General features: G+C 50.4%; 3 protein-coding genes across 6 annotated transcripts; 2 read left to right on the top strand and 1 right to left on the bottom strand.

Annotated features, from left to right (window-relative positions):
* Positions 1 to 465: 465 nt before the first annotated feature.
* On the bottom strand, positions 466 to 2,979 carry pagr1 (PAXIP1 associated glutamate-rich protein 1). 2 transcript variants are annotated; one of them, XM_060037369.1, is made up of 5 exons: positions 2,762 to 2,979; positions 2,270 to 2,467; positions 1,450 to 1,798; positions 1,274 to 1,362; positions 466 to 825 (listed from the first exon to the last, which is right to left on the bottom strand). In XM_060037369.1, the coding sequence occupies exons 2-5, from the start codon at positions 2,442 to 2,444 to the stop codon at positions 590 to 592; spliced, it is 849 nt and encodes a 282-aa protein (XP_059893352.1). In that variant the 5' UTR covers positions 2,445 to 2,467; positions 2,762 to 2,979; the 3' UTR covers positions 466 to 589. The 2 variants fall into 2 exon arrangements, with proteins under 2 accessions (XP_059893352.1, XP_059893353.1); XM_060037370.1 differs by having other exon boundaries at positions 2,773 to 2,978.
* A 7-nt stretch (positions 2,980 to 2,986) lies between these two features.
* Positions 2,987 to 14,619, top strand: kif22 (kinesin family member 22). Of its 2 annotated transcripts, none has more exons than XM_060037364.1 (13): positions 2,987 to 3,429; positions 3,712 to 3,906; positions 4,025 to 4,152; positions 5,173 to 5,327; positions 5,587 to 5,796; positions 6,753 to 7,149; positions 7,446 to 7,545; positions 8,563 to 8,671; positions 9,416 to 9,614; positions 11,650 to 11,741; positions 13,704 to 13,904; positions 14,253 to 14,312; positions 14,419 to 14,619. In XM_060037364.1, the coding sequence occupies exons 2-13, from the start codon at positions 3,719 to 3,721 to the stop codon at positions 14,446 to 14,448; spliced, it is 1,869 nt and encodes a 622-aa protein (XP_059893347.1). In that variant the 5' UTR covers positions 2,987 to 3,429; positions 3,712 to 3,718; the 3' UTR covers positions 14,449 to 14,619. The 2 variants fall into 2 exon arrangements, with proteins under 2 accessions (XP_059893347.1, XP_059893346.1); XM_060037363.1 differs by having other exon boundaries at positions 3,264 to 3,429; positions 8,560 to 8,671.
* A 402-nt stretch (positions 14,620 to 15,021) lies between these two features.
* Positions 15,022 to 20,320, top strand: LOC132446844 (trafficking regulator of GLUT4 1-like). 2 transcript variants are annotated; one of them, XM_060037372.1, is made up of 5 exons: positions 15,022 to 15,394; positions 16,031 to 16,327; positions 18,189 to 18,469; positions 18,693 to 18,822; positions 20,053 to 20,320. In XM_060037372.1, exons 2-5 carry the CDS (start codon positions 16,093 to 16,095, stop codon positions 20,067 to 20,069), a joined length of 663 nt encoding a protein of 220 aa, XP_059893355.1. In that variant the 5' UTR covers positions 15,022 to 15,394; positions 16,031 to 16,092; the 3' UTR covers positions 20,070 to 20,320. The 2 variants fall into 2 exon arrangements, with proteins under 2 accessions (XP_059893355.1, XP_059893354.1); XM_060037371.1 differs by having other exon boundaries at positions 15,025 to 15,394; positions 15,984 to 16,327; positions 20,053 to 20,319.
* Positions 20,321 to 20,961: the final 641 nt, after the last annotated feature.

The following is a 20,961-nucleotide window of genomic DNA, read 5'->3' as shown; positions in this document are numbered from 1 at the left end:
TGATTCTGTCAATAGAATGTTAATCTGTTGTTGCCACCCATTGGCTCTTTAGTTTAGTTTTACAAAAATGTTGGCTCTGAAAATGGTGACTTATATGATGATGTTCAGCCGTGTATGTTAAGTGTTTGTATCGTAACTATACAGCAATAAGGAATAACGACCAGAACTAGCATCCTGAAACACTTGCCTGATTACACCCAGTAAAATATGCAATACATACGTTTAACCACTAGAGGGTGCTGAGCACCCTGGGTCACCAAGTTACTACAACCGTAACTTGTTGGTGACCCAGGGTCTGTAAATGGCAGGAAGTGGTTTTATTGATTTTGGTTGAAGGTTATTAAGTATGTTAGTTATTATATATTTTTAGAGAAACAAAAGGCACTTGCAGCATCTAACCCAGCCAGGCCACATTCTGCAGGAGAAAAGTTAATCTAATTTATAGTGAAAGGCATCCAACCAGCATTTACATTGAATAAAGGGTTTATTACTGTTATTACAAAACATGCTTAAAAAACATACAAAAGTCCAAGACGGATATAAAATTCAAGTTTCAAAGAAAGAGGTCCTCTGGGTGCGATGGTGTCTCTCAATATCTCCTTTGCCTAGGAGAGAAGATGGTGTCTGGGTTGCTGTCTCTCTCCCGCTCCTTCTCCCGCTCCTTCTGACTGTTGGGGGACAGCGGCTCCTCGACACGCTTGTCACTCTTAAACAGGTCCCGCCCCGTCCGCAGGATCTGCTCCTCCATTCGCCGGTGGCGCTTCATGTCGGACAGAACCTTGTCCAGACGCGCCTCACGCTTCACAGAAGAGCGGGCTGAGGAGCCTGGGGGAAAACAGACCCAGGGTCAGAGGATGGAGAGGGGTCACTTTAGGTGTTAGGTTACAGGGGGTTAAGTTAGCAATGGTTACAGTTAAGTTTAGGATAGAGTTAGAGAGGGGTCACTTTAGGTGTTAGGTTACAGGGGGTTAAGTTGGCGATGGTTACAGTTAAGTTTAGGATACTGTTCGAGAGGGGTCACTTTAGGTGTTGGGTTGGAGGGGGTTAAGTTTAGTATAAGGTAACATTCAGTCTAAGGTTAAAGACAGTAGGGTTAGTATTATGTTACGAGTTTGTTAACTTAAAGTACAAGGTTCGTGATGGTTATGTTTATTATGTTCGAGATGGTTAGGTTCAGTTAAGGTAGAGAAGTTTATGTTCGTGCATAAGGATGGAGTTGTTTATGTTTAGGTTGGATATGGCCAGGTTCGAGACGGTTAAGTTAGCAGGTTACCTGGCGTTCTGCGTCGGTTGATGAAGGAGCTTTTCGGAGTGGCTTGCGTCTTCTCCTCGTCAAAGTCAAACTCAGTCGGAGACACAACCCTGGCGGGAGAAGGGTAATGGTTAGAACCCGTCGACAAGCAGCAGAACGAGCGCCCTGATCTCCTGTCTGTTAGGGTTATCACTCACTTGCTCTCTCCGCCAGCCCGCTCGCTCTCGTTGACGTCGTCGTCCTCATCGTCATCTCTCTCGGGAGAGGGGGTGCGCTCCGGCGTGGGGGGCCGGCGAGGGAGGGGCTCGAAGCTCAGCTCCAGTGCCTCCCCCTTCGCCAGGATCTCGTACAGACGCTTGATCTCGGCAGGCGGGGGCATCCACGTGCGGGGCTGCTCCAACTCCTCGTCACTGTACGGGACCTCCCACTCTTCTTCCTCCTCCTCCTCCTCATCCTCCACCTCCCCAGTCTTCTCGCCTCCATCCGACCCCAGGAGGGAGTCTCCTCGCTGGGACTCCTGCCCCTCTCCTCCGCCCTCCTCCCCTCCTGGAACAACACCAACAAGCACACGTTGGAACAACAGCTCAGCCTAAAAGAGATGTGCAAAAGCCCTGTCACGGACCAATTAAGTATTATCTTAACACATAGACTTTTGGTCGACATATTAGGTTAGGGTCACAGAGGGGCTTTATTTTTAAAAGTAAGCACAGGAAAACTTGACCTGTGGTCAAGTTTAGGCAGGAGGATAGCTTGCGGTTCGTAAGGTGTTCGACTCACAGTCGATGTACCCTGGACATGATGCCCGAGCCCCTAACTGCTCCTTTAATGGCATGGGTCTGTATTCACTGTAAATATCTTTGGATTAAAAAAAGCAACCTGGGCGTCCGCCAAATAGTCATAGTAATTGCACCCTATTTGATACACTCTGTGGTTACACCCGATGGAGAAAAAAAAGTGCATCACAGAAACATCACTACAACGGATAAAAGTGATCGTTTATCTAACGACCAAACGCACCATTATTTGTCTTCTCATCCGGTGAAGTGGTTTCTTCAACAGTTGCTTCTACCATCTTGACGTCATTAATACCAAGGTCCCCGCTTTTCTCCTCCTTCTCTCCTGCGGTCTTGTCGCCAACCGCCAGCGCCTCGATGCCCTCCCGCAGCGAGGGCTCCATCGCCTCGGCTTGCATCCCGTCAGCAGCCGCAATTTATCCTATCAGCCCCGCAGAATGGTAGTTAGTTACACGTTGGGGACACAAATGAAATGAATTGGGGGTTCCGACCGCATAATACTCTAATGGAGAAGGGGTTGGGGTGTTGCAACTATGGGTATAGTTAACTTTATTCATAGTGTTTATATCCCCTTAGTTCGTTTTTAACATCAAGGCCGAAAAGGATAACTTTAAAGTATTTAACCTATATGTTTTTTTAGGACTAATAAAGAGTTACTGCCTAATTTCTAAGGTCAATGATTATTATGGCTGGAGAATGTGAACGTCTAATTTACCTATTGCATACCAGTTAAGTCGCAGATGTCCCGATAGACGATATTTCCAAAGAATAAAAGCATCAGTTCACCTCATGGGGATAAATCCTGGATATTATAATGACAAATGAGGCGGTTAAACTAGAAAAAGCGTTCGGGTCCTATGCCTAAGGACAGGTAAACATAGCGCCATTTTGAACCGAACCTACTGACTTTGAGCGACCGCGCAGTGCCACTAACTGCCGCCAATGTGGATGCGCCTAAACCACAACACTTGGGCTGGTCCGTATGTCATATAGATCTGCTACAAGCGCAGCACTCAAATAGACACGGGCGGAGAAGGATTCTGTTTTTTCAACACGGCTATACATCTCATTAATTGTCAATTTGATTAAATGAAAAATGCATTATACGTTCAAACGTTTTTAATCGTGTTGAAATATGAATATATATATATATGAATACTAGTCGTGATTATGACGCGTTGATAAAATGCGACGCGTCGCGCGGGAGGGATTAAGCGGCTCCTGATTGGTCAGTTGGGCTTTCCGGTTTGCAGTCCTCGCATTTCAAAATTGTTTGGAGAGTATTCGAATCGCCATTGTTGAGTTCAAAACATTTTATTATTGAAACCGACCGGGAACCCAGTGTTTATTGAACAAACATTATCGAACGTGAACGTACCCAAGGTAATACTGGATAATATATAATAAAAAATGATACTTGACGCTATTAATGAACTGCGGTGTTATCTTATCGTAGGCGTTGCCTACCGTTACTCGCTACGTGGTTCGGTAGAAGTTAAGATTGATAGATCGATATAGTTACTGGCTTAATGTGTTAAAACGCAACTCATTGGCTTGTTTATGGAGTACGATATAGACGGCTATTGCTGAATGAATAGCACGACTTAAAACCGATCTCCTACGACTCGTATGATGTTTAGCAGCGTCCATCTTTTTTGTTTGCAGCCAAGATATGGCGCAACGTGTCCCTACAGCGGACACTGGGGCCAAGAAGACCTCCCGTGTGCGGGTGGCCGTCCGTCTGCGGCCCTACATGGAGAAGGAGGACGACAAGGCCGAAGGTCCATGTGTCCGCGGGCTGGACTCCCAGAACCTGGAGATAATCAACTGGAGGAACGCCACGGAGACAGTAAAATACCAGTGAGTCTTCAGAAGTCCTCACTGTGTATACCGTAGCATTGTATGTTGTGTGTTCCGACCACTTGTAATTCACTTTAGAGTGGCTGTCTGCTAAATCGAAACTTTGTGTTTGATTCAGTTTTGACGCCTTCCACGATGAGCAGACGACCCAGCAAGGTGTGTTCCTCGCCTCCGTGAAGCCCATCCTACCACACATTCTGACTGGACAGAACGCCAGCGTGTTGGCCTACGGGCCCACAGGAGCAGGTAGGACATTTAACAGTATTGGTTGCCCAAAGGTCCCCTGTTTTACCACCCGATGTGAGGCAGAGTAGCCTCTATATGAGTAGTCATTATACAAGGTTTGTTTTTCCCCGTTATGTGATGGACGGATCAACTCCGTGATGCATACAATCGCCAAATATTGCTCACCGATCCTAGAATTGATGGGTTGTTGTTACCTTTTTTTTTTTTGATGAAAGGGCTTGCTAAGGCTTTGTCGGCATCACAATGTTAGTTATACAACGATACAAATATTTGCCGTTGCATTAATGTTAAACTAACTAAAATAGGTTTGTTGGCCAAAATGTAGTGCCCGCGCCAATCATCCAACATCAAAATTGAAAGGCAAATGTATAGCTGTGGTACTGGTGTTATTAAAGTCAGCTCAATACAAGTTTAGTTTGTAAGTCGTTTTTCTTCAATTGGAAGGATATTGAACAGATATCCACGCTTTAAAGAGCCCGGTACGTGTCCGGTGTGCAGTGAGATAAACCCTCTGAGGAGACCGGGTTTTCAAGGAAAGCTTTCAGGCAGAGTCGCAGCTCTATAGAGTGATGGTTGTGTCAATATTTCTGCCCAAGAGGCAAATTACAAAGTTCCCTGCCCTAAACAATAGCATTACTATAATGCCATTAAACCATAGACCACACAAGTTTCAGAATGTTTACTGTGGAGGTAGGTATCCCACTATCGCCAACAGTGAAACAGGTCAATGAACAGTACACAGATTTACATAATGCAGGTCGAACTGACCTTTAATTTGTGTACGTCATTGGAAACTATTGGTGACTTTGCATCTCTGTATAGAGGGAAAAAACTAAAAGCACCCTCAAAACGACTACTTCCTAGGTTTAAATTTGGACACATTCAATTCAATTGGAGTTTTTACTGGGTAGTCATCAATAATGACTAATTAGCATCATACCTGGTTGTAAAGTAAGGGCCCTTTTTAATGACTCATTTACTCAGCAGCAATTAAGGTCTGACTCGTGTTTTTGTCCACAGGTAAGACGCACACCATGCTGGGCAGCCGTGAGCAACCCGGGGTCATCCCCCGTGCTGTGAAGGAGGTCTTCAACCTGGTCCGCACCCAGGAGGAGGCGCAGGACGGCTGGGGCTGCAGTATGACCATGTCATACCTGGAGATCTACAACGAGAAGGTACAACTGTGGTCTTAGAACAGATGGTGGCATTGTGTTCCGCTTGCGACGGCATAATAAACATGTTGTGGTCTCTGTTTAGGATTTTGTAGCTGGTGATGAAATCAACCTTGGCTCTCTGCAACAATTAATTAACGGCTGCTGCAATTCCTGCTAGGGGATTAGATTCAAATAAATTGGGAGCTGGGAGCATCTGCCTCAGGACAGTAGTTGATGGTCTCCTGCAGATGGTCCTCTTGCCGACTCTTCTCCTCCTCAGGTTCTGGACCTGCTGTCCCCGGGCACCCAGGACCTGCCCATCAGGGAAGACAAGGACCGCAACATCCTGATCCCGGGGCTGACGCAGACCCCGCTCGCCTCCTTCGCAGACTTTGACCAACACTTTGTCCCCGCCAGTCTGAACCGGACCACCGCCTCCACAAAGCTGAATCAGCGCTCCAGTCGCAGCCATGCCATTCTGCTCATCAAGGTGCGCTCTCCTGTACTTCTAGAGTCTTACCCGTAGAGGACCATCATATACGGGCTCTTCTGGGCTCTGACCCGCAGAGAATTATCATATATATGCAATCTGTCAGTTGCTAGTTTGTTTGTGTGTAGCGTGTTGGGTTCTGTGAAGGCATCTTAAACAGGTTGTGGTCTTTGTTCAGTAGACCAGGATTTGGTAGCTGTGCCGAAATCAACTCTTTCTCCATAACACACTCACTGGCTGCTGCAAGGCTTGCTGGGATATCAGAGATAGAAATAACATCATTTAATTTGACAGAAATTTCAGTGTAAATATAGTTATGGTCTACCTCCTCTTAACAGGCCCCTATTTAACCACCAGGGGACGTCGATTACCCATAACAGGCATTCAAAATTGTCAGTGTCAATACATCTGCCATCAGATATGATTGCCAGATCGGCCTACCCAGTCATTATGACCAACTGATTGTTATACAGCATGCCATTAGGTTTATATTTAGAAATGACTAATCGCCCGTCACCAGCTGGTATAATGGGGGTCCTTTAAGACCACAGAACCCCAGTAGACATGAACTCAGCCCCCACGGGCGGCCTCCTCCCATGGTCTTCATCGGGGTCCCATGGTCTTTATCGGGGTCCCTGGTGCGGCAGTAGCTCAGGAGGTAGAGCGCGTTGGCCTCGACGGAAGCGGACCACGTCAACCCCTTGGGGTGGACACAAGGAGGGTCCACAAGGACGTAAGGGGTCCGTAACCCCCTTGCTTTGCGTGAACGTGGGGCTGAATCAACCCTTAACTGCCCCCGACGAGCTGGTTGTTCGCCTTGCGTCGTTGACTCCGCTGTCGGTGTGTGAATGTGTGCATGAACGGCTGAAAGTTTGGCGATATTGAAAAGCGCTCCTGAATAAAGCCATATATAAATGGTCCGTCTGCCGTTTGTTTCCCCTCCTCCCGGCGGTCAGGTGGTGCGGACGCAGCGCGCCCCGCCCCACCGGCAGCAGACGGGGAAGCTGTACCTGGTGGACCTGGCCGGTTCGGAGGACAACCGGCGCACGGGGAACCAGGGCCTGCGGCTGAAGGAGAGCGGCGCCATCAACCTGTCCCTCTTCACCCTCAGCAAGGTGGTGGACTCCCTGAACGGCGGCACGGGCGGCCGCGTGCCGTACCGCGACAGCAAGCTGACGCGCCTGCTGCAGGACTCGCTCGGAGGCTCCTCCCACTCCGTCATGATCACCAACATCGCCCCGGAGTACAGCTACTACTTCGATACGTTCAGCGCACTGAACTTTGCCGCCAAGTCCAAACTCATCGTCAACAAGCCCTTCGTCCGCGAGACGCTCACGGTCCCCGTCCCCCAGGGTGAGGCCATGGCTCGTCGCTGGCTGGGTTCATATCCGCCCACGTTGGGCTCATGGCCGGGCATGTTCATAGCTGCCAACGGCGATGGTCATGTTTATAGCTGCAAATGTTATCGGCTCTAACATAGCCGCTTCAGGCTAGTCTGATTTATATCAGATGTTGTTGTTGCTCATACCTCGTGAGGTTTACAGCAGCCTACTCCTTGCAGCTAGTACACAGCTTGCAGCTAGTGGTCGGCCCTGACTCCCTCAGAAGGCAGAGTACAGAGGGTTGACTCGCTCTTCTTTCTCCGCCAGTCAAACGACCCCGGGAGGAGGCTGAGGGGGACCAGCTGAGGAAGAAACACAAAGACGGCCGCAAACCAAGCACGGCCTCTCCTCCGGCCCCGCACCCCAGGTCTGACACCCTCCTCCGTCTACTCTGCTCTCTGTAGGCATGCTAGACCCCGATGCCCTAACCCTTCCTCCTTCTTAATGACATGTGTCCCTGTATTAACTGTACGTTACTTGAGATAAGTTATCTGCTAGATTACTAAAGTCAGTGTGTATATTTTATGCGTAAACTGTTTGTGTGTGAAGGCATTTTAAACGGGTCGTGGTCTGTGTTCAGTAGAACAGGATTTGGTAGCTGTGCCGAAATAAACTCTGCACAGGGTTCATACGGTCATGAAAAACCTGGAAAAGTCATGGAATTTTAAAATGGCTATTTCCAGGCCTGGAAAAGTGCTTGAACATTTTTTTAATCCCAAATGTTTTGGAGAAGTCATGGAAATTTGTTGTATTCATATTTTCATGTCATTCATTTACCTGGGATGAGCAAAATTGTGGGTTTCTGTGGTGGCAAAGCATTTCACATTTCAAACATGGGAGAGGCGGCATTAACGAGCCATGCCAAAGGAAGCAAACATCAATGGTTTGGATTTCTCATTGTTAGTTTAAATACTACATTTGATCACTTTTTCATGTACACACCAGAAGTTTCTCAAAATGTTTAGTCATGGAAAAGTCATTGAAAAGTCATGGAAATCTATTGGTCAAAATGTGTATGAACCCTGTCTGCAGCACTCACTGGCTGCTTCAAGGCCTGCCGGTCGAATAGACAGAAACAGAGACGGCTTCGTTTAGATGCACAGGTGGCTTATCCTGTTTTCTATTGCTCTGCTTAACAGACCAGATAAAGTTCCTACGGGTTGCTATGGTTTCCATAGCAACATGTTGCTTGCATGCCGTGTCCACTTGTTTAAAAAGAGTTTAATCGATATCTACTGACGGCTGGTTTTTAGTTAAACAGGGATATGTTTTGTTCTATCTGCTTGTATGTTGACACTCGTCTTCTTTCTTTATGTCACTCGCTCTCCCGTCGCCTCCTTTCCACCGTGTCCCTCCCCCTCGCCTCTGTCTGTCTGTCCAGCAGTGCATCAGCACCCTCTGTGCTGGACAGACTGGTAGCGCTGGAGAAGCTGATGATGGGCTGTCAGGAGAAGGACAAGCAGACCATGAAGCAGTCACGCAAAGAGATCGAGGTACACTGACTCACACGTAGGGCTGCTGTGATTCGTTGACTCCATCGATGACTGACACAGAATGTGTCGACGTTAATATGTGTAATCAACACGTTATTTTTTCTGAAAAATAATGGTCTGCTCTTAAATATTTTAAAATACATTTTGACTGCAATAGACGGCTGCCAAAAAGGTGGCTTGTAAAGGTTTCTCCATACCCTAAACACAAAATGAATACAAAATTCGAACATCTGTTTAACATCTGAAGGATATGAAATGTGTAGTTTACATTGCACGATTCATCAATAGATTAATTGTTAGTGGTAGCCATCATCTGAAGGCATCTTAAACAGGTTGTGGTCTCTGTTCAGTAGACCAGGATTTGGTAGCTGTGCCGAAATCAACTCTTTCTCTATAACACACTCACTGGCTGCTGCAAGGCCTGCTGGGAGATTAGAGACAGAAACATGTGTTCCTTCTCTGCTGGGGTGTGAGAACAGTTTCTCACCCCAAGACTGAGAACCATGTCAGCATGTTTCAGTTTGTTATTAATATCTCACAAGAAACTCTTATGTAACAAATTTACAGCCAAGCTGGCAGATGGATTAAAGTCTGTCCTTTTCCTGTCCACTCTTTCTGTTATCCTTTTTTTCCTTTTTGTGTCTCCCTCCCTTCTGCCTTTGTCTGTTTCAATGTCCCTCTCCCCCTGCCCTCTATATATGTCTACCTCTCTTTCCCCTTCCGTGTTTCTACCTCTCTCTCCAGGAGTTGAAGGAGAGGCAAAAGGAGTTTGAGAGCAAGTCTCGCCTCAACTGCCCGTCTGGCAGCGGTTTGTCTTGGGAGACCTCATCGTCCAATCAAGACTCTTTGTTCAGGAACAATCTGCCTCCTCTGCAGCGGAAGCTCGCCTCGGGCAGCACTGCCAAGCCCAAGAGACAGCAGGCGGTGGTTCTACCTCTCCAGGGTCAGTCTGGCGCCGCACTCTAGTTACATATTCATGTTGTCCTTTATTGGGGTCGGCTTAGCTCAGGAGGTACTTAAAACCGGAAGGTTGCTAGTTTGAGCCAAGACTCTCCCTAAGGGGTCCCCAAGTAAAAACATTCAGCAGACGATTGTATTCAAAGAGACTTGAGGTTCATCTACTTGAGATGCACCCTTTTTGAGCGCAGTGGGCGTCTTGCGTGTAACTAGGGCAGGCGCTGTGTTCTCCAGTGAGCCAAAATCAAAACCACCCACTGCTTAAATTATTCTTTTTGACTGTGCTGCCAATCGGTCGGTCAGCGAGTTACGTCGGGTCAAAGTTTAAATAAGGTCCACATCTACGAGATCCCTTCAGGGCAACCTACGCTTGGTTTCGCCCATGTCTTCTCCCCCCTAAACACCGGTTTTGCTGTCGGAAACTCGAGTAGCTTTCGCTAGGTGTCCTAACATGTCTTAACAGTTGAGATCAGAATATACGATCGTTATTGAGGCAGAAAAAGCTTTTGTGCTTCTAAACCATAGTTTTAAAACAGGGGTCAGAACTTTAAAGCCAGTCACGTTGACTGGGTGTTATTGCCGAACCATCGTCATATGAAACCAGCAAGACGGCACCTCCCGTGGTCGGACCGGGTACTGCGGTACTCTGCCGTGGTTTGTAATGGTGACTTTGCTCGGAGTTGGGAGAAGCTGCGGTGGTGGTCATCCACCTGTCAGCCACCTCTAGAGGGACGTGCAAGCTGAGGCGTGGGCTGTCCGGCGTGCCCTCTGGAAGGGCTGAGCCAGTGGATTCTCTATCGACCATGAAGGCCGGGATCGGATGACCCTGAGGCTGGGTTTCTTTTTACCCGACCTCAGCATCCCTCTGTCAGGCAGTAGGACATCCACACACACCCCCCCTGATGGAGCCCAAAGCCTGGGCCGTCCCTGCTCTCTGATTGGCCCCCTCGAATGGCGGTAGGGGGGCGGGGCGGTTATTTAAGTGGTATGAAGTGACCTTTCAAATCCAAGATGTAACCTTGCTTTTGTTTTGGAGATTGATGTGTATTGTGACCCACTGGCTCGGGATCTGGGCCCTAAAGCCGTGCATCAGCACTCTGCTCCCTGTGTCTACACCGCTCCTCCTCAAGCCCATGCACCATCACTCTGTGTCCTACACCACCGCAGCCACCAGCCTGTGTCCTACACCACCGCAGCCACCAGCCTGTGTCCTACACCACCGCAGCCACCAGCCTGTGTCCTACACCACCGCAGCCACCAGCCTGTGTCCTACACCACCGCAGCCACCAGCCTGTGTCCTACACCACCGCAGCCACCAGCCTGTGTCCTACACCACCGCAACCCTGGATCCCACACCGCCATCCTGCTTAGTCTATTAAAAAGATGGTCTTTTTGGTTACCTAACTTGATGATTCCCTCCTCCACTGCATCTATTCCTCCTCTCCTCCCTCCCTCCCTCCCTCCTCTCCACCTCTCCTCCCTCCTCTCCCTCCTCTCCCCCTCTCCTCCCTCCCTCCTCTCCCCCTCTGCTCCCTCCCTCCATCCTCTCCCCCTCTCCACCCTCCCTCTCCTCCCTCCTCTCCCCCCTCCCTCTCCTCCCTCCTCTCCCCCCTCCCTCTCCTCCCTCCTCTCCCCCTCTCCTCCCTTCCACCTCTCCTCCCTCCCTCCTCTCCTCCCCTCCCTCCATCCCTCCTCTCCTCCCCTCCCTCATCCTCTCAAATCCTTCTCCTCCCTCCCCCCTCTCCACCTCTCCTCCCTCCCTCCTCTCCTCCTCTCCTCCCTCCCTCCCTCCCTCCTCTCCACCTCTCCTCCCTCCCCCCTCCCTCCTCTCCCCCTCTCCTCCCTCCCTCCTCTCCCCCTCTCCTCCCTCCCTCCTCTCCCCCTCTCCTCCCTCCCTCCTCTCCTCCCTCCTCTCCCCCTCTCCTCCCTCCCTCCTCTCCCCCTCTCCTCCCTCCCTCCTCTCCCCCTCTCCTCCCTCCTCTCCCCCTCTCCTCCCTCCCTCCTCTCCCCCTCTCCTCCAGTTACCCAGCTGCAGCCTCTCAAGCAGGTGTTGGTGGTGAAGTCGTCGTCTGTCTGTGTGAAGAAGAAACGGCAGCAGTTGGACCAGGATGAGGTCAGTAAAGGAGGAGGAGGTTCCAGCGACCCAGTCAGCCTCTCCTGACTCACAGCCCGGTCCCAGACCGCTGAGCTCAGTCTGGACGGACAGCCGGCAAACTCGCCTTGAGTACCGTGATGAGTAACTGTTTAAACGACCCGCTGATTCAGCGTGGGGATGAAACGGGCCCCGGGGCGCTTACATAAGCCCTACTGCCGCCTCAGCCTGGTACCACAGAACCAGACCTTTTGGGGCGTGGGACCCCATAAGTGGGGGGGAACCCAAGCAGCTGCTTCCAAAACTCTTTTGACCGCATGGCGAGCTCAGTAGCGCGCTGGAACCACTCATTAAGCAGGGTGTCCGCGCATCCAAAAGTCTTATGCCGCGTTTCCACTGCAGGGTGTGGTACGGGTCCGTCCGCCTCAGTCCGGTAGGGAGGGGGCGGTATATTCCTCCTATAATCTCTACATTATAGGAATATACTCCCTCCCTCCTCTCCCCCTCTGCTCCCTCCCTCCTCTCCCCCTCCTCCCTCCATCCTCTCCCCCTCTCCACCCTCCCTCTCCTCCCTCCTCTATATATATATTCGAATATTCATTATAGTATATTCCTCCTTTTATTCCTAGTCTGTTTTACATAGTTTTGAATGATGACTATATGCTCTGTAAGGTGACCTTGGGTGTCTTGAAAGGCGCCTCTAAATTAAATGTATTATTATTATTATTATTATAGCCCAGCTCAGTTCCGAGGTCGCGTTTCCACCGCCGACAGTACCCTTTATGGTAGGCCAGATGTCGATCGCCGCGGCAGCTACTTAAACATCTTGACATCATGGCAGCGCGACACAGTGTAGCCATTCGACCAGAAACCAGCTGGAAGACCTTCTCGTTCCTCACTGCTCCATCAAGCTCCCTCTGCACGTCTTCCTCCCCAAGAATGCAGAGGAACGTCTCCACCTCCTTGTTCGCCCAAGCAAGCGTTTTACGCGACATGTTCATTGTAAAGAATAATACCTTGAGGTTACTGTTTGTTTGTTTTTTATCCCCACGTCGCCCGGAAGTGACGGTTCTGTCGACCAATCAACGGAGGCACCCTTTCAGGCGTCTCAGTACCCCAACGGGGGAGTACTGAAGACGAGGGCAAAACGAGTACTGCTCAGTCCGAGTCACGCCCACTTTTGGCGGTGGATAAGCAATCCGTACCGCACCTTTGCGAACCGTACCGCACCCTGCAGTGGAAACGCGGCATTCTAAATTTAAGGCCTTAAAAAGTCTTAAATTCGTTACAAATGTCATATGCTGGTCTTAAATACTGTAACTCAAGGTCTTAAATTTGTCGGGCTGGACTATTTTTTTTTCATTTTTTCTCATGGGACTTTTCAGGAAGGACATGTAGAGAGGCTTCTTTCTTGCTAGCTGCATGTATAAACGATTACCTGCGCGCTTGCTAGCTAATCTGCGACAATGGGTAGGTGCAAATTCAAGGACCGTTGGCTGGAAGACGTCCGTTTCCGAAGTTGGCTCGAGTCTGTAGCCAACCCCAACCATTGCGTGTTTTAGGTCTTACATTTCATTCAAGGTGGTATTAAAAGGTCTTAAATTTGACCTGCTGAAACCTGCCGATACCCTGTTAAGCATAAGCGATTTATCTACCTTCCACTAAACATTTTGAACTTCTTCAATTGTCTTAATTAAAAGGTCGTCGTCAGGGGCCGCCCCGGTGGCCCCCCCTGGTAGTGCGCGTACCGTACAGTGCTCCACCCTGATCACAGCGGGCCGGGTTCGAGTCCCGTCTGGGGTCCTTCGCCCCATGTCCTCCCCTCTGTCTCCCAGACCCGCCTCTCTATCGCACTTTATAATAAAGGATGAAATGCATAAACAATTTTTAAAGGTGCATCGTCGGATTTCTATTAACACGCGGTTTGGAAAAACTGCGATGAATGGACGCGGTCGTCCGTATCAAACGTTGTTTGGGTTCCAGGAGCCGAAGGGGAAGGAGAACATGGCTCCGTCGGGCTGGGAGTCCCACCTGGACCGCTCCCTGGTGGAGCAGTCCAAGCAGAAGATCCTGACGCTCCTCAACACCGGCTCCCACAAAGACCTGAAGGGCCTGCAGCTCATCGGGGACAAGAAGGCCAAGCTCATCCTCGGCTGGAGAGAGATCTACGGCAGCTTCACCAAGGTACGCACTGCTCCCCGGGCCACCTGTTATACCAACAGCTGTGAGTGTGATTGGCTGTTACAAGCTGTTTTGAAAATCTGCCTCTTCTGACATCACAAGTGGGCGTGTCCTCCTAGATGTGTGCCGGATAGATCTGTACCGGCCTGCCCAGCGGACTGTAGCAAACGTCGCTCGTCTTTTCGTCATACATCTAGGTGGACACGCCCACTTGTGATGTCAGAAGAAGCAGATTTTCAACACGGCTTGTAACGGCTAATCACACTCGCAACTGGTGGCATCCTATGTCCCCTTTAAACGTCCCTCACCTGGTGGGTCTATCTGGGGTATAAATACGTCGTGTGTCCACAGTTGGAGGACCTGATCCAAATAGAAGGCATCACAGAGAAGAGGTTTTCCTCCTTCATGAAGGTGAACTGCTAACGCTGTAGTGTTGATTGTACTTCAAAACTGTTTATTGTTTGTGATGCTATTCATAGCATCATGGTAAGATAACTGGTCTTTCCTCTCGTTGCAGGCAAACCTCCTGAGTTCCATTGGGTTATGACCTCTTCGACGTCTGAATTGAAATGTTTTTGTACAGTTTAGTAATGTATACTTGTATCTTGCACCTCTTTTGGTTTTAATGGCGTTTTTTTTAATGTTCTTGTTTCTTATAATGTTTTACTGTGATAATTGCCTGGTGGTAATTTATCTTTTAATAAACCTTGTATTCACATTAACTTGTACTTATTAGAAGGCAATATACCAGTCTATGTTAAATGGTCCATTTCTAAAACCGTTTGGATGACCGGGTTACATGAGGTTAATTAACCAGTCTGGAGGACCAGGTTATAAGAGGTTAATCTGTCTGTCTGACCAGGTTGTAAGAGGTTAAATAAACCTGTCTTGATGACCATGTTGGAAGAGGTGATGAAACCAGTCCGGCGAGGTTATAAGAGGGTTAATAACGACGACTAGATAACCAGGTTTTAAGAGGTTAATTAACCAGTCTGTCTGACCATGGGTTATATTAAAGGTTATTAAACCAGTCGGTCGGACCAGGTTACTTGGGGTAATTAAACAAGTCTGGGTGACCGTGGGTTATTATTGAAGGTTATAAACCTGTCGGACCAGGTTATCAAAGCCTTCAGGATGAGGGAGAACCAGGGGTCCTATCCCAGCTGGCCTCATTGCCGAGCCATTGCAAGAGAAGGCGGGGACCTCCGTGACTCGCTGGCTTTGCACCAACACCCTCCACCTGGTGAATAACAGCCGGACGCTCGGGTCGCTTCCACTGGATTCATCCGTCTTTCTCCGAACCGCGCACCACGTCTGACTTCCACACACAGACTCCTCCGGGTCTGGAGACGACACGGGACACGCTGTAGTGGACACGCAGAGTGGCTCTTTGGGACGGTGATGGGTTCCCGTGTTTTTTTCCTGGGATGACTACGGTGCCGAGGAGGAGACCGGCATGTTTTGAGTGGAACAAGACGCACCGCATTTAGAAGGTCAGTTTCACCGTTCTTTTGTTCCGTTGGTGAGAAAGAAAACCTCCACCTCGCGCATCCTTGAAAATATCAAAGCAGTAGGTGTGGGAAAAACACCAGTGCCGTTGGTTTTTTTTGTCATTTTCAGTCGACATCATGCATCATTATAATTCATGTCGCCTTTATTCACCGATTCCGACCCCCCTCCACACACACGCGCGCGCGCACACACACACACACAGATTCCCTGTTATGGTTGCTGTTTGACTTCTTCCATTGGGTCCATGATGATGTAGCCTACAGCAGATCGTGTGTCGTGGGTTCTGCAGGGGCATGGCGCCTCGTTATGTGCACACCTGCACGGCTATTTACCCACCAGCCGCGCTCCTATTGTTGGGATCCTGGGACGCCTGCTCGGCCCTTTGTTTGGGAGAAACATCCTAGTTTTATTATTCCCACTCAGTTCGCCCTTGAGGCATTCTGGGTGCTGATCGACTCTGAGCAGGCCCGTAAGCAAGGGAATTAAGGGTCTTGGGGGGGGGGGGGGGGGGGCTTTTTGATCGTGGACGACTACAGGCACGTCCCTCACCCTACCTCTGTCCTTGCCTAGGCGAACCGGGCACTGCTCGTTACCAACTGCTGCGTGGCCGCTTTCAGTGGGGGAACGCATCACAGAGGCGCCCGGAACCCGAGCATCGTCCCTGCGGGGTCGTCACAGTATGTCCGTCGACACAAGCCCCCCAGCCCCGCCGCCACCGAGCGCATGGCCGGGCGAGGAGGAGCCGTCGGCGTTAGACGCGCGCGGCTGTCTGGCGGCGGGAGCGATGGTGGCGGTGCCCTGCGACGCGACCGACACGGAGGAGTCGCTCGCGGAGGAAGATGCCAAACCCGAGCCCCCCCGCAGTGCGTCCGCCGGAGAGCTGGTCATAGTCATCAACGACAAGCTGGAGAACCGTATGTACCGTGTGTGTGTGTGTGTGAGAGAGAGACTGTGTGCGAGAGAGATAGAGCATGTTTGTGTGAGTGAAAGCAAACGTTTGTATACAAGAAGAGACAATGTGTGTGTTTGTGTGTGAGAGAGATGGAGCATTTGTGTGTGAGTGAAATAAAAACATGTGCGTGTGAGAGAGAAAGCGTGTCTGTTTGTGTGTGTTGGAGAGAGGGCGTTTGTGTGCGTATGTGAGAGATCACGTGTGTGCGTATGTGTGTGAGATAAAGTGTGTGTGTGTGTGTGAGAGAGAAAGCATGTGTGTTTGTGTGTTCGAGAGAGGGCGTTTTGTGTATGTGAGAGATCACGTGTGTGTATGTGAGAGAGAGTATGTGTGTGTGTCGTTAAGAAGTTGAGCATTTCACTGTGTTTGTCGTGTCGCTACACGCTGTTCACCGCGGTGATCACAGAAGATGCGGAGACAGCCCATCTGCTGCGTTCACTGACAGCAAATCATCTCTGTAGAGGGCTGCATGTCTTGACCTTGCTTTTATGCTTTTCTTCAAACTGAGGAAAGCATTGTATACATGCATACAAAATGACGAGAGTCTAGAGTGTGAATGCTTTAAAGTTATAATCCAGTAGGTACGGTCTGTGGTGGAGTATTATTGGTACGTTCTGTACACAGGGCAGTGCTACATCCGTTTGTTCTGAGCTGGGGGGCAGTTGGCCGGTCAGCATTAACGATCGGTTTTAATCAGTGCGTAGACAGCTGGGTCAAACACGGACTGATGCTGTGGTTCACAGGATTCATCCTGCAAGATGAGGTGCTAAAGATGTTTGAGTTTAGGTGTTCGAGATGTTTAAATTGAGGTGTTAGACTATAGATGGTGATGTTTAGGTGTAAGAGATGGTTACGCCTAGGTATAAGGCTAGAGATGGTTAATTTAAGCTATTAGAAAAGAGATGGTTACGTTTATTAGGTAAGGGTTGGTTCAGTTTAGGAGTTGGATTAGAGATGGTTATGTTTCGGTGTTACAGATGGTTAAGTTTAGGTATTAGGTTGGAGCTGATGAGGTTAAGGATGGGTTAGTTTAGGTAAGTAAGAGATTGTTAAGTTAACGTATTATTTGAGAGATGGTTAGGTTAAAGAAGGCTTAGTTTAGGTATTATGTTAGGGATGGTTAAGTTTAGGTGTTAATTCAGAAATTATTAAGTTTGGTAGGTAAGAAGTGGTTAAGTTAATTAGGTAGGACATGGTTATGTTTATAAGGTTAGAGATGGGTAGGTAAGGTGTTTGGTATGAGATGGTTAAGTTAATGAGGTTATAGATGCGTAGGTTAGGTGTTTGGTAAGAGATGGTTAAGTCTTTCAGGTAGGACATGGTTGTGTTTAGGTGTCAGAGGGCTAGGCTAGGTGTTAGAGAGGGCTAGGCTAGGTGTTAGAGAGGGCTAGGCTAGGTGTTGGGCTAGGCCCTAGATGTTAGAGAGGGCTAGGCTAGGTGTTAGAGAGGGCTAGGCTAGGTGTTAGAGAGGGGTAGGCTGGGTGTTAGAGAGGGGTAGGCTAGGTGTTAGAGAGGGCTAGGCTAGGTGTTAGAGAGGGCTAGGCTAGGTGTTAGAGAGGGCTAGGCTAGGTGTTAGAGAGGGGTAGGCTGGGTGTTAGAGAGGGCTAGGCTGGGTGTTAGAGAGGGCTAGGCTAGGTGTTAGAGAGGGCTAGGCTAGGTGTTAGAGAGGGCTAGGCTAGGTGTTAGAGAGGGCTAGGCTAGGTGTTAGAGAGGGCTAGGCTAGGTGTTTGGTAATAGATGACTAATGCGACAAAAGGTCTCAGGTGTTAGGGGTCAGGCTCCGCCCCCTCTCAGGCCCCTCCCTGCCCCTCCGTGTGTCTCAGGTGAGGCGGGGTCTCCGGTGGTCTCCTCGCCCCCCCGCCGGCAGCACTCCATCTCCTACTCCCACCACCCCCACCACGCCAAGACGCGCAAGGGCAGCCGGGCCAGCTCCGTCGGCTACACCGCCTTCTCCCCGCGGCCGTCGCTCTCCCGCCACTCCAGCATCGCCGTGGCCCCGCCCATCGACAGGTCAAAGGTCAAGGACTACATGCTGCTCAGCGTGCTGGCCTGCTTCTGCCCCGTCTGGCCCATCAACATCGTGGGCTTCGTCTACTCCATCATGGTGGGTCTGGGGGATGATGATGATGATGTCACTTCCTGTTGGCGCACGGACTGGGGTTCCCCCCACCGTGGCGATCGGGATGGTGTGTGTGTGTGCGTGAGCCAGTTTAACCCTGTGTGTGTGTGTGCGTGAGCCAGTTTAACCCTGTGTGTGTGTGTGTGTGTGTGTGTGTGTGTGTGTGTGTGTGTGTGTGTGTGTGTGTGTGTGTGTGTGTGCGCTCCAGTCCCGGAACAGCCTGGAGCAGGGTAACCTGGACGGGGCGGTGCGTTTGGGCCGCGTGGCCAAGCTGCTGTCGGTGGTCTCCCTGGTGGGCGGGACCCTCATCATCATCGCCTGCATCGTCAACCTGGCCAGTGAGTGGTGGAGTCAGCCCAACACGGCTTCTGATTGGCTGAGCTTTTGGATTGGCTTAAGGAGTTTCTTAAAGGGGGCATCCTCGTAGCATGTTGTGCGCAGTAGTCCTTATATCCAGAGATATCCAAACTGGAGATATCCAGTTTTCCATTAAGAACCTTGCTAAAGGTGACATATTACACCACCAGGTGCGAGTGTGATTAGCCGTTACCAGCGTTTTTTGACAATGTGTAGCTTAGCTTCTGACATCACAGTGGGCGTGTCCACCTAGATGTATGACGGATAGATGAGCAACGTTTGCTACAGTCCACTGGGCAGGCTGGTAGACCGATCTATCCAGCGTACATCTAGGTTGACACGCCCACCTGATATGTAAGAAGCTGCACATTTTCAAAACGGCTTGCAACGGCTAATCACCCTCACACCGGGTGGTATCATCTGTCGCCTTTAAAGGCGACAGATGATACCACCCGCAGTGTTTCCCACAGACATTTTGGAGACTATGGGGGGGGGGTATGGAGCGATTGTTGACGGACGGACGGACGGACGGACGGACGGACGGACGGACGGACGGACGGACGGACGGACGGGGTTATGGAGCGATTGTTGACGGGGACGGGGACGGGGACGGGGGGTGTATGTAGCGATTTTTTATTATTATTTTTTGGCTCTAGGGGGCCCCCTAGTAGTGGCCCGGGGCCCCAAGCAATTGCGGGGGCCCAGGCAATTGCCTGGTATGCCCAATGGGATGCAGCGCCTCTGCTCTCATGCAATCCCAATGAGAGCGACACGAAAAAAAAAAAAAAAAAAATTAATAATAATAATTCATGTGCACGCAGAGACTATGGCGGCCGAAATTAGACTATGGCGGGGCGCCATAGTCTCGTCAATGTGTGGGAAACACTGACCCGGTGTGAGGGTGATTAGCCGTTGCAAGCCGTTTTGAAAATGTGCCTCTTCTAACTGATTCTCAAAACGGCTTCTAGTGGCAATTGACCCTCACACCTGGTGGTGTAATACGTCCCCTTTAACACCGCTGCTGGGACTCCGAGCTTCAATGGCGCTTGACGCAGCCTTTGTCCCCAGGCACCTCCTCGTTGTAATGTAACGCGTTCAAATGTTCTGCGTCGAATGCCAACTCCTGGTGTCCCAGCTCCTCGGCTGCAGTACGCTTTAAAGCGGACCACCCCAGAGCACTCTGTTGATCGCTTTCCTTCTCCTCTCTCCAGTCAACGTGAAAACCTGAAGGTGGTTCCCCCGCACAGCCAGACCTGACCCCCCCCACCCGCTCCGCACCTCGCTCCACCCTTAAACCCTCCTCCACCACCACCACCACCACCCACAGCCAGGCCCAGCACCCGGCGCCCCCGCCCCCTGGAGGAGACCTGCTGCTGGGGGGTGGCCGGCGAGGAGCTCCCTGGATCCCTGGAGGGGTCACAGAACAGGATGTTGACCACAGAACTTTAGGGCAGAACCCTCCCCCCCCCCCCCCCCCTTCCCCCCCCTCTGTGATACATCACCAAGTAAAACACACACGCTCGCTCGCACACACACACACACACACACACACGCTCGCACACACACACACACACACACACAGGAACAAACACACACACACACACACACAGGAACAAACACACCATGTGACTTCGGGAGCTGGGTTGGGTGTTCTGGACCCGTCACACCTTTGATGTCCTTCTGTTGGTATCACTGCACCTTGTGAACCCCTGTTAGACGGAGAATCCCCAGAACCTTGAGAGCACCTCCACCTCCGCCTCCACCTCCACCTCCGCCTCCACCTCCTCAGCAGCCAGAGGAGCACCGTCACAGAGGCAGAGCCAGCAACGAGACACCATTTCCACTTCAGTCTCTGGGGGTTTTGAGAGGGAGAGGCAAGCGGCCATCCATTTTGTTCTTCGGGCAGGGGGGGGGGGGGGCTGACAAGGGGCGGGGTTGATGACGAAGAGAGGGCGGACGGAGGGAAAAAAGGCTTATGACAGATGAAGAGCAAGGGAGGATTTAAAACTGTCCTCACATCAAAGAGACCAAATGTGCCAAGACCGACTTTTTATTGTCAAGTTTTGGCTCGGGCTCAGAGAAAGCGCTGAAGTGGTCAGAGTGTCCAGAGAAATGTAAAT

The sequence above is a fragment of the Gadus macrocephalus genome, chromosome 18, assembly GCF_031168955.1.
Source record: "Gadus macrocephalus chromosome 18, ASM3116895v1".
Taxonomy (NCBI): Eukaryota; Metazoa; Chordata; class Actinopteri; order Gadiformes; family Gadidae; genus Gadus; species Gadus macrocephalus.
This window is presented reverse-complemented; position numbering and strand designations above follow the sequence as displayed.